Genomic DNA, 12213 nt, shown 5'->3' on the forward strand with positions numbered 1-12213 from the left:
GCTATATTTCTTCACTATTCTTGGTTGGTGCGGCTGTAACTAAACCCAATTTCCCTCGGGATCAATAAAGTACGTCTGTCTGTCTGTTTCTTAAATGTTACAATAGAACCCACTTCCCTGGCAGTTCATTCCTAACTCAGAGCACCCTCTAAGTGAAGAAGTTCACCTGACATATTTCACCTTTCACCCTTAACCTATGACCTTTAGTTCTCATCTCACCTAACCTCAGTTTATAAAGCTTGCTTGCATTTACACTATCTATACCCCTCATAATTTTGTATACTTCTATTGTCTTCCCTCATTTTCCTACGCTCTAGCGAGTAACATCCTAACCTATTCAACATTGCCCTATGACTCGGGTCCTCAAATCTCTTTGACATCTACGTAAACTTTTTCTGTACTTTTTCAATCTTATATCTTTTCTGTGGATGAGTGACCAGAAATGAACACGATACTCCAAATTTTGTCTTCCCAACATCTTATAAAACTTAAAAATAGCATCCTAACTCCTGTACTCAGTACTTTGATTTATAAATGCTCTCTTTACAACACTGTGCACCTGTGACACCACTTTCAAGAAATTACAATCTCTCTTCCCAAATCCCTGTCTTCTACTGCACTCCTCAATGTAGTATCCTTCACTGTAAATCTTACCCCTGCTTTGTACTCCCAAAGTGTAGCACCTCACACGTGTCTGCGTTAAATTCCATCTGCCTTTTTTCTAGCCCATTTTTCCAGATCTCACTGCAAGTGTTGATAGCTTTCCTTGCTGTCCACTACACTCATGATCTTGGTGTCATCCGCAAATTTGCTGATCCAGTTTACCACGTTATCATCGAAATCATTAATATGAATGACAAACAAGCAACAGGCCCAGCACCAATCCCTGCAGCACGCCACTAGCCTCCAGTCAGAGAGGAAACCATCTACTACCGTAATACTGTCTGGCTTCTCCCACGAGGTGCATTGTGTTGAATCAAATTTACTACGTCACCCTGAATGCCAAGCAACTGAACCTTCTGGACCAGCCTCCCATGCTTGTCAAAGGCCTTGCTAAAGCCCATGTAGGCAACATCCACTGCCTATCCTTCATCAACTTTCTTGGTTGAAAAACTATAAGATTGGTTAAATTTGATCTGCCACGCTGAAAGCCATTTTGACTATCCCTAATCAGGTCATGTCTATCAAAGAAGTTATATATCATGACCCTTAGAAAACCTTACAATAATTAACGTACTGATGTCAGGCTCACTGGCATATAACCTCCTGGCCTTTCTTAGAGGTTTTCTTGAACAATGGAACAATACTGTATTAGTTATCCTACAGTTCTTCATTACCTCACCCGTAGTTAAGGACGTTTTAAATACGTATGTCAGGGCTTCTGCACTAGACTCACATAAGGTCTGAAGAGACACCTTGTCAGGGTTCTTGGACTTATCCACACTAATTTACCTCAAGGCAGCAAGTACCTCCTCTTCCGTCATCTGGAAATGGTCTGAGACCTCACTATTGTTTTGCCTTATTCCTATAGACTCTGTATCTTTCTCTCAAATAAATACAGATGCAAAAAAAAATTTAAGATCTCCTCCATCTCTTTTGACTCCATACACAGCTGATTGCGATGACCTTCAAGTGGACGAATTTTGTCCCTTGATATCCTTTTGCTCTTAATATCTCTATAGAAGCCTTCGGGATTCTCCTAAGGGCTTATATAGATATATGAAGGATTCTGAATTTTCTCTTGTGTTCTCTTGCATTTCTTGTACTCATTTGCTCCTTGCTGCCTAAAGCTGTTGTGCACCCTCTTCTTTTTAGCCAGTGCCTCAGTATCTTTCGAAAACCAAGGTTTCCCAGACTTGTTATCCTTGCCTCTTATTCTAACATGAACATACAAGCTCTGTACTCTTTTGAAGTCCTCCTACTTACCAAGCATCCCTTTGCCAGAAAACAACCTGCCCCAACCCACTCTTACCAGATCTTTTCTGATGTCATCAAAATTAGCCTTTCTCCAACTTAGAACCTCAATACAAGAACCAGGCCATTCCTCCGTAACTATCTTGAAACAAATGAAGTTATGAATACTAGATCCAAAGCTTTTCCCTATACACTCTTCTGTCTCCTGCCCTATGGCATGACATTTGTTGTTATGTGGTACCACTACAGTGCAAGACACAAACCGTTGCTATAAATTACAATAAAAATATTAAATAATGCAAACGTGGAATAGCAAAGTTGTGTTCATGGATTCATGGACCATTCCGAAATCTGATGGCAGAGGAGAAGGAGAGTTCCTAAAACATTGAGTGTGGGTCTTCACGCTCCGGTACCTTTTCCCGATAGCAGTCATGAGAAGAGGGTAATTTCCAAAGGAGAGTGATAAATGATTAAAAATTGAAAAAGGATAACCAGCACAGGCACAAATGGCAGCATCCTATTCACACCCCTCTTTAGAGACGGGCCTTCCATTGACACCGAAATGCAGCAAAGCTGTGTGTCTCATCCACCCCTCCAGGCTCTATTAGTTTTGTCAGTCATCAATCCAAAATTGCTTCAGGGTGCAGTTATATGCCATGGTCTAAATGTTATAGGTCATTAGTGCAGTACTCAGAACCCTGGTTCCATCAGAGTGGCAGGGTAGTAGCAGGGTCACACAGAATAGGAACAGGTCATTTGGCCCACTCTGCCCACACCAAGCAGTGGGGCCTATCTATATTAATCCCATCTTCTAGCACTTGACCCAAAGCTTTCTTTGCCTAATTAATTCAAGTGCCTACCTAGACAACTAAATACTGTCAGTGACCGTTTCCATCATAATCGTAGTTAAGTTCAGTCCTGATGAAGGGTCTCAAAACGTCAACTCGTTACTCTTTTCCACAGACGCTACTTGACTGCCTGAGTTCCTCCAGCCATTTTGTGGGTGTTGCTTTGGATTTCCAGCATCTGCAGATTATCTTCTGATTTGCATAGTTGAGTTTATTGTCATATTCGCAGGTACATGTATGAACAGGTGCAAGGAAAACTTGTTTTCAGCAGCATCACCAGCAGATAGCATCACATGAGCAGTGCTCTCAAGAAAGACAAACATAAATTATTCACAATTCTTATAAGAAAGAACACAATTGGAACAAAAAAAAGTTGATTTTAGTGCAAAGTGGTACATAGTAAAGTGGCTATTTTGTTTCTAAACTAATGATTTGCATTTGGCCAGTGAGTTCAAGAACCAAATGGCTGAAGGGAAGTAGCTGATCCTGAGTTTGTGGTGTGGGACTGCGGACTTCTGTGCTTCCTGCCCAGTGGTAGCTGCAGCATATTCCGGGTACTCACCACTCTGGGTAAAAAAAGGACTCCCTCAGATCACCTCTAAATCTTACACTAAATGTGTCCTCTAATTTTACCTACCTCTGACAGGAGGAAAGCTTTCCTGCAGTCTACCTTATCTATACACACCCATAATTTTATTTCCATCAGTCCTGTCCACTCTTAACCTCCTCCACTCCAGGGAAAACAGAACTAGCCTCTCCATTCTCTCCTCAAACCTAAACACTTCATCCCTGGCAACATCCTAGTGAATCTCTTTTGCACTCTGTGCAGTGCCAGTAGTGTGGTGACCAGAACTGCAGGCAGAACTCAAACTGAGGACTGACCAACATTTTATAAAGTTGAAGCTTATGCTCTCTGTTCTTGCATTCAATGCCCCAACAATGAATGCCATATCCCATATGCCTCCTTATCTACCTAAGCTACCACGTTCGAGGAAAGGGAGGTGGAAGAGGAATAGGGTTACAGAGACTGGATGGTCAGGGTTTAAAGAGATATGGGCCGAATGTAGGAAAATGAGAATAGGTTAGATGGAAAGCCCTGTCAAAGGGTCTCGGCCCGAAACATCGACTATACTCTTTACCTAGATGCTGCCTGGCCTGCTGAGTTCCTCCAGCATTTTGCGTGGGTTGGTTAGATAGGAATTTAGGCTAGCATAGACCAGTTGGGCCGAATGGTTTGTTTCTGTGCTATTTGATTCTATGGTCAGGGAATTTCAATTACCCCAATATTAAGTGGGATTATCTTAATGTGAAAGGATTAGGATGGGTGGCATCTATAATATGCATTTAGGAGAACTTGTAGTGGTCCATTTGGGTATGTGATCCTACTCAGGATAGGGCAGAAATAGAAAGAAGCAAGTGGATGAAGTGTCAGTGTTGAGGCACACTCGAGATAGTGACCATAACTCTGCTAGTCTCCAAGCAGTTATGGAAAGGAATAAGGATGATCCAGAAATCAAATGTCCAAATCAGGGGGAAATCAATTTCAGAGTCATTTGGGACCTCACAAGCTTGAACTGGGACCTGATACTTGCAGGTAAATCTACACTTGAGAAATGAAACCTTTTAAAAGTGAAATAGTGAGAGTTCAGGACCAGCACGTTCCCATAATGGTGAAAGGAAAGGGCGGCAAGCCCAGGAAACCCTGAATGTCAAAGGCTATCGAGGGGTTAATAAAAAGAAGAAAATATTATAATGGATTTAGAGCTCTGAAAGCAGGGTAACCTCAGGTGTTGACTGTGTGGAGTTTGCACGTTTTCCCTGTGTTGCATGGATTTCCTCCAGGTGCTGAGTTCCCTCCCACATCCCAAAAACATGCTGGTTGGAAGTGGAATTGGTTCATTATTGTCACATGTATTGAGATACTGAAAAGTTTGTCTTGCATACTGTTCATGCAGGTCAAATATTTACACAGTGCATTTTGGTAGGACTGGGTAAGACAATAAAAATGCACAATAAAGTGTAACAGCTACAGAGAAAGTACAGTGCAGTAAACAATAATGAGGTAGATTGTGAGGCCGAGAGTCCAATTTATTGTAAGTAGTCTTTTAACGGGGGGTTCAAACTCTCTTTGAGGCTGGTGTTTTTGTATGGTCTGCCTGATGGATGAGGGGAGAAGAGAGAATGTCCAGGGTGGGTGGGGTCTTTGATTATTGTAGCTTCTCTACTGATACAGCGAGATTGGTATGTTAAATGGCCAGTGTAAATTGGTGGTAGAATATGGGTGGAGCTGAAGGGAATGTGGGGAGAATTTTGTGGGACTAGTAGAAGATCTGTGCAGACTTGGTGGGCTGTTCTGGGCTGCACGACTCTGTGAGTCTAAGACTATGATAAAGGATAAATCTTACCCTGTTAAGTATTGACCCTGGTGTGTTAGTGAGCGGTCATATCTGGAGGGGAGCTGGTAGAAAATATGATCAGTATAGGATTATTGGTCAGCACCGACTTGGCTATATGACTCTTTGATTGTTTGAAGTCTAGAATTTGCTGCCTGAAGCAGTGGTGAAGGTAAAAAAAAAAATCAGAGTATTTAAAATAAATTTAGATGAGCAATTAAACCACCAAGGCATATACTACTTGGGGCACATTGTGGAAAATGGGATTAGAATGGAAGGTAACTGATGGCCAACATTGACACACTGAGCCAAGGACCGTCTTCCATTCCCAATGTATATCCAGCAGCAAGCTTTTTGCTCAAGATTCCAACATCTTCAGTCTCTTGTGTGACCATTTTCCATGCTATGGAACTTAGTGAACTGAATACTTTGTAAAGTGGAAGATAAAGAGAAGCAGACATTGAAGTTGATATTTCATCATTTTTGTCAGAAAATAAATCCTTTTGGGAATTAAGACTCTGCAACAAGGGAAGCTGTCTGTGGCTGACTAAGGAAGTTGAGGCTAATTTCAAAATCAAGGCAAGCCATTCATGGGAAGATTAGTGATAAGCAAGAGGATTGGGAAATATTGAGACATCAGTGAAGGATGACTAATATAAAATAAAGAAAATAGGGATTATCAGATGAATTTAACAACTAGAAGCCACGTACTTGTATCCAGCAGCAGCAGCAGGGAAACAGCATGGAATTATAGTTCCATCTCGGGTAGGAAAGTTATTAAAGAAATAATCGAGGAATGGGGTGAATCCAGACTTGGGGTTGGATGAAGGATGGTTAAAAAAAAAAGCATGTTTAACTCATGTGTTGGAGTTTTTCGAAGAAATAACAAAATTTATTAATGATGTTACTTTACATGGACCAAGTAAGGCTTCTGAGAGAGTTCCACATGGAAAGCTGGTTGGAGTCCACCAAACTTACGGCAAATTGGATCAAATGTTGGCTTGATAACTGAAGGCAGAGTGTGATGCTGGGGAACTGCTTTGTGATCAGAAGCCTGAGATCAGTGGTATTCCACAAGGTTCATTGCTGCTAACCTTGCAATCGTTGCTTTGTTATAAACGTAGGAGCTGGGATTAGCAAATGTCAAAAGACCATCAGGGATGCTGATATGTGAAGCCGCAGGAGATGGGTGATATTTCTAAAATCTATTTCTCCTTAGCGTGTACTCAAGAGAAAATCATGGGTGCCTAAGTAAAGAGGGTAACGGCAGGGGGTACTTGCAGCCTTTCAGTGTATTAAGTTGGGCAAATTCCTATAACCTGTCCACGTGCATCCCTCAATCTTATGGGAGGCCAGGGAAGAAATCGCAGAGGCACCTGTAGAAATATTTGCTTCATTGTTAGCCACTGGCAAAGTTCCAGGAGACTGGAAGGTGGCTAATATTATTTCACTGTTCAAGAAGGGTAGCAAGACCATGGTTTCTCATTGGGTGCATTGCTGTTGCTTGTAGGATGTGAGTGCTGGCACTTATTTGTTGAAATGGATGGAGGGAAGGGGGAGGTTGATGTGTTAAAGCTTGCTGCTGCTTGCACTGGGGAGGGGGGAAAGGGGGCTTTGGGGTTCTTCTGTTTTTTTGTGGATGTCTGTGAAGACTTAAGTATTTCAGGTTGTGTACTGTAAGCATTCTCTGATAATAAACAGAACCATATGAACCCCATTTGAAGGACATTGTAGGGAGGTTACTGAAGGGAATTCTGAGGTACAAGATCTACCATCACTTGGATAGTCAAGGCCTGATCAGGATTAATCAATATCATTGTAAGCATGGGAGGATGTGCCTGACATACCTTTTGAAATTTTTCAAAGAGCTAACTAAAGGGGTAGATGAAGATGTTGCAGTAGATGTTGTCTACATGGATTTAGTAAAGCCTTTGATAAGTTCCACATGGCAGACTGATCTGGAAACCAGGGTGCCATAAGATTCAGAATTGACTCGCTGAAGGGAAGCAGAGGGTGATGGTTGTAAGTTTGACTGAACGGAGTGTCCCAGGAGTCAGTGTTGGGACCTTTTATTCATGACTTGTGTAAATGTTTTGCATGTGAGTGTACATTCAAGAGTAGAAAGTTTGCTGATGATATAGGGGGTCTTGTATGTTAACATGACTTGCAATAAAATCTTGATCAGTTGGGGAGAGAGGCTGAGGAATGGCAACTGGTCAGGGGAGGTGAACCTTTGGCACGTGTAAACATTTTGTTGGCATGCATATGCGTCCCTCAATTAAAACTCCACCCGTAATAAAAACATACATAACTATTATCTTTACTACCAAATGAAGCAGTGAATAATTTTTTTTAAACCTGACAATGATAAGATGTGATGTTTTCACAGGAAACATCACATGCCAGCTAGATAGTTGTGAGACCATGTAACTTTGGATGATACAATTTGAAATCCTTGCATATCTGGTGTATACACCAGTATTTAATCGTAAGCAGTTACAATAATAGTACTATTCAGAAATTGTTATTTTTTAATCGTCTTTTAAAAGTTTAATATTAATACTTCTAGAATGTTTTCTAAAATGCTTAATTTCTTTCAGTCTGTCTCTATTATACTTATATTGAAGGTCAAACAATGAATACGTGTAAATAAGCAACAGAACTCATCCTTTTTCCTTAAAAAATGTTCATAATTATGATTACTAATTCATGAATTGGTGATCATCTCTGTTCAAAATTACGATATCATGTGGGAGAAACCTTTAGAAGATTATTGCCAATTTGGATGCATGCTCTCAAAAAGATTTGCAAACCCTGGCAAATGGATTTCAACTTAGATGAATGTGAGGTGATGCATTTGTACATTCAAACCAAAACAGGACCTATACAGTGAATGGAAGGGCAACGACAAGTGTTGTGGAGCAGAGTGATGTAGGAGTACATGGCTGAAAACAGCCACGGAAGTAGACAGGGTGATGAAGAAGGTTTTTAGCGTACTGGCTGTCATCAGTCAGTTTTAACTCTAACCCTGAGGCCTCCGTTGGTCTAGGTCGGCCATGGATGTTGCGTCCTAGCTGTCTAGATACACAAGCCTGGGCAGTATGATGTGCAGAGCAAGTTGTTGCCTATGTAGCAAGCTTCCCCTCTCCACGCATCTGAGCTTTCCCAAAGGAAAGGCAGAGACTGATACAGTTTGGTACCAGCAGCATCACAGGAGTTGCCAGTCAACATTGAACTCAACATAGGACTGTCTTAGGGACTCCAGCTCCAGATTTTCCCCTCTGGGTTAACTCCTGAAGCCTTTCCCATAAGCACGACAATGTAGGTTTGAAATCAGTGTTTTAGATGAGTTGCCAACCACAGCTGACGAGCGCCATCTGCCCTAACCTAATCACGGAAAGATTTACAATAACCATTTAACCTACCCAGTACGTCTTTTTGGATGGTGGGAGGAAACGGGAAGATCCTGAGATCCACAACTTCCGGGGAGGATGTACAGAGACTCCTTACAGAGGATGCCGAGATCGAACTCCAGACTCCAACACCCTGAGCTGTAATAGCATCTTGCTAACCACTGCACCATCGTGGCACCCCAAAATTGTATACTGTTCTGATCACCCTGTTAGAGGAAAGACACTGTCAAGCTGGAGAAGGTGCAGAAGTGATTTACGTGGATGCTGCCTGGAATAAGGGTCTGAGTTATGGAGAGAGATTGGCCAGTCTGGATCTTTATCCCTTGGAGCGAAGAATGAGAGAAGAGCTAAAAGAAGTTTATAAAATCATGAAGAGTGTGGATAAGGTGGGCAATCACAGTCACTTTCCTAGAACTGGAGATTCTAAAACTAGAGGACACAGATACAATGGGAGAGATTTAAAAGACACCTGAGAGATAAATTTTTTTACACTAAAGGTAGTGAACACGGAATGAGGAAATGGTTTAGGTGGGTAGAATTACAGCGTGTAAGAGGCTTTTCCATAGGTACATGGAGGCAAAGGGCTTGAAGGGTTCTGGGCAGAACACAAGCAATTGGGGCTAGCAGGGAGGATGCTGTGGTCAGCATGGACCAGTTTGGCTGAAGGGCCTGTTTCCACACCCTATAACTAAGCAAATGCTAGACACTGAATAAACATGTCAGCTTTAGAAAAAACATTGAACATTGCAATAAAAATGGGAAGTCAAGGGGCAAAACGCAGCAGGAATTTAAAACATCCAGTAAGAGAAAGAAGAAGTATGAAGCATACTGACGGTGCCAAAGGGCAACACATCCCCTGGAAAATGGTCAGGAGAAATAAATCATATTAAAGAGACCAAGCACATTATGCTGGGAATTTCTCAAGTTTCTGCAAAGTGATGAGGATATATTAAAATTTAATTGGCAACAGATTGATAGATGAAGTATAATTTGGGAACGCATGTAGGCATCCACTCTGGCAGAAACAATAGAATGGGGGAATGTTGTTGAGCGGGGAGAGACAACAGTACTCTGAAGTCCAGTGGGATCTCGGAGACCTAGTCTATGAAACACAAAGTTGGCAAGCACATACATTGGTGTGGCCATTGCTGGAATATTGTGTTCAGCTCTGATCATCACAGAATACAATAGTCAAGATTGAGTAGGAGGAAGTGCAGAAGAGATTCACCAGGATACTGCCTGAGTTGAACCTGGGAAGATTAATGGAATATTGGATTTTTTTCTAAAGTATTAGGAATGGAGTTTCAAGGTAAGGAATTGTTTCTACAACCGTCCAAGTTAGTTACAGCAAACAGTTTGACCTTTTTTTCCTAAAGGTGGAAAATGCTTGTATTGGGATCGGGTGGAAAGAAGGCTGTCGGGGTTATTACAAGAAATGTGAAATACAAACCAAACTTATTGAGAAAGTTAACTTGTCAGATCAGGGAGCAGCGGTGGAAAACAAAAACACCTCAGGTGATTTTACATGCCAGATTTAAAAAGCGCCTGAGGCCTGTCAGGACTTGTCTGCCCAGCAGGAGATCGCAGAGTGAGTTGGAGACAATTCCTTGTGGGCTTTACTCACCAAGTTTAAAAAGAGCCCAAGGCCTTTTGGAGCTTCTCAGTGGGCTGCAATCGTAAAGATTGTTTAGGCACTCAGCAGGGGCCAATAAAAAGAAGGGTTTGTAAGCAAAGTGGCCATAGTTGGCGTGGCTATTGTTGCAGTAGACAGTGTTAGATTGGTCAGGCTTTGGCTCAACAGGCTAAAGCAAGATCAGGCAGAGGCTAGAAGTTAGAGGTACAACATGCGTAGGCAGGATGGTATTGCAACACTGCTCCTGTGAGATGTGGGATTTCAGGGTAGTTTAGAGTCTCCCTGATGACTACCTCTGCAGGAAGTGGATCCAACTTGCTGACTAACAAGTTCAAGGAGCAGGGTCTGGAGCCTGATGCCCTCAGGGCCAGCCAGCAGCCTGAAAACCTCATAGAGGTGGTTGCAGCCTGACTGCAGGCGTCAGATAGTAGATGGATGACCACCAGGAAAAGGGAAGAGAGTAAGCAGTCAGTGTAGGGTACTTCTGTGGCCATTCCCCTCGGCAAAGACTATATTCTTTTGGATGCTGTGGGGAGGAATGACCTTTGAAGGTACAGCAGCAGCAGCCAGGTTAGTGGCATTGTGGCTGTCTCTAAGCCTGAGAGGGAAGGGTAAAGTCAGGCAGAGCGATAGTGGTAGGAGACTGGACAGTTAGGGGATGGGCAGGAGATTCGTGGATGTAGTCCATCAGGTCCAGGTGACTTATCCACCTTCAGACCATTCAGTTTCCTAAGCACCATCTCCCTAGTAATAGCAATTGCACTCACTTCCACCCCTTGACACTCCTGAACTTCCTGCATGCTACTAGTGTGTTCCACAATGAAGACTGATGCAAAATACTTACTCAGTTTGCCTGCTATTTCCTTGTCCCCATTACTATCTTTCCAGCAGTCCAATATCTACTCTCGCCTCTCTTTTACTCTTTATATATCTGAAAAAATTTGGTATCATTTTTGATATTATTGGCTAGCTTACCTTCCCATTTCATGTTTTCCTCCCTTATGGTTTTTTTTTAGTTACCTTCTGATAGTTTTTAAAATCTCCCAATCCTTTAACTTCTCACTAACTTTTGCTCTATTTTACACCCTCCCTTTTGCTTTAATGTTGGCTGTGACTTCCCCGGTCAGCTGCGGTTGCATCATCCTGCCTGTAGAATATTTCACAAACAAGAGAAAATGTGCAGATGCTGGAAATCCAAGCAACACACACAAAATGCTGACGGACCTCACAGACCAGGCAGCGTCTTTGAAAAGAGTATATTTGACGCTTCGGACCGAGCCCCTTCATCAGGACTGGAGAGAAAGATGCTTGTGAGTACATAAAGAAACTGCAAGGGTAAGAAGACCCTATTTACAGCACCTTTTTTCTCCAGTTCTGATGAAGAGTCTCGGCCTGAAACATTGAATATGCTCTTTTCCATTGATGTTGTCTGGCCTGCTGAGTTCTTCCAGCATTTTGTATATATTGTTAGAATACTTCCTCTTCTTTGGGAGGTATCTGTGCTGCACCTTCCAAATTGCTCTCAGAAGTTCCAACCATTGCTGTTCTACTGTCATCCCTGCTAGTGTCCTTTTCCAATCAACTTTGTCCAGCTCCTCTCTCGTGCCTCTATAATTCCCTTTAATACTGCTACATCTGACTTTAGCTTCTCCCTCTCAAATAGCAGGGTGAATTCTATCATATAATCACTGATTCTTAAGGGATCCTTTATCTTCAGCTCTCTATTCATATCTGGTTCATTAGACCACACCTAATCCAGAATAGCTGATCTCCTAGCGGGCTCAACCACAAGCTGCTCCAAAAAGCCATCTCGGAGGCATTCCACAAATTTTCTCACCTGGGATCCAGCTTCAATTTCATTTTCCCAATCTATCTCCATATTGAAAACGCCATTGCCTTTTTGATGTGTTTTTTCTATCACCCGCTGTAACTTGTAGACCACACACCCTGGCCACTGTTCGGAGGCCTGTAAATAACTCCCAATAGGGTCTTCATGCCCTTCCAGTTTCTCA

General features: G+C 42.3%; 1 protein-coding gene across 3 annotated transcripts in view; it reads left to right on the forward strand.

Moving 5' to 3' along the window:
* LOC140730966 (discoidin domain-containing receptor 2-like) overlaps window positions 1-12213 on the forward strand; it is a 101984-nt gene that overhangs the window by 23864 nt on the left and 65907 nt on the right. The window contains exon 2 of one of the 3 annotated variants that reach the window (XM_073052086.1): window positions 11329-11511. The exons of 1 other annotated variant lie outside the window; for it this stretch is intronic. In XM_073052086.1, coding sequence (XP_072908187.1) covers window positions 11414-11511 — 98 coding nt within the window. In that variant the 5' untranslated portion in view covers window positions 11329-11413. Of the gene's footprint in view, window positions 1-11328; window positions 11537-12213 lie in introns of those variants that run through there. One more of the 3 variants, XM_073052088.1, reaches the window with a different exon arrangement.

Source organism: Hemitrygon akajei, chromosome 7 (genome assembly GCF_048418815.1).
Source record: "Hemitrygon akajei chromosome 7, sHemAka1.3, whole genome shotgun sequence".
In the NCBI taxonomy this organism is placed as follows: domain Eukaryota; kingdom Metazoa; phylum Chordata; class Chondrichthyes; order Myliobatiformes; family Dasyatidae; genus Hemitrygon; species Hemitrygon akajei.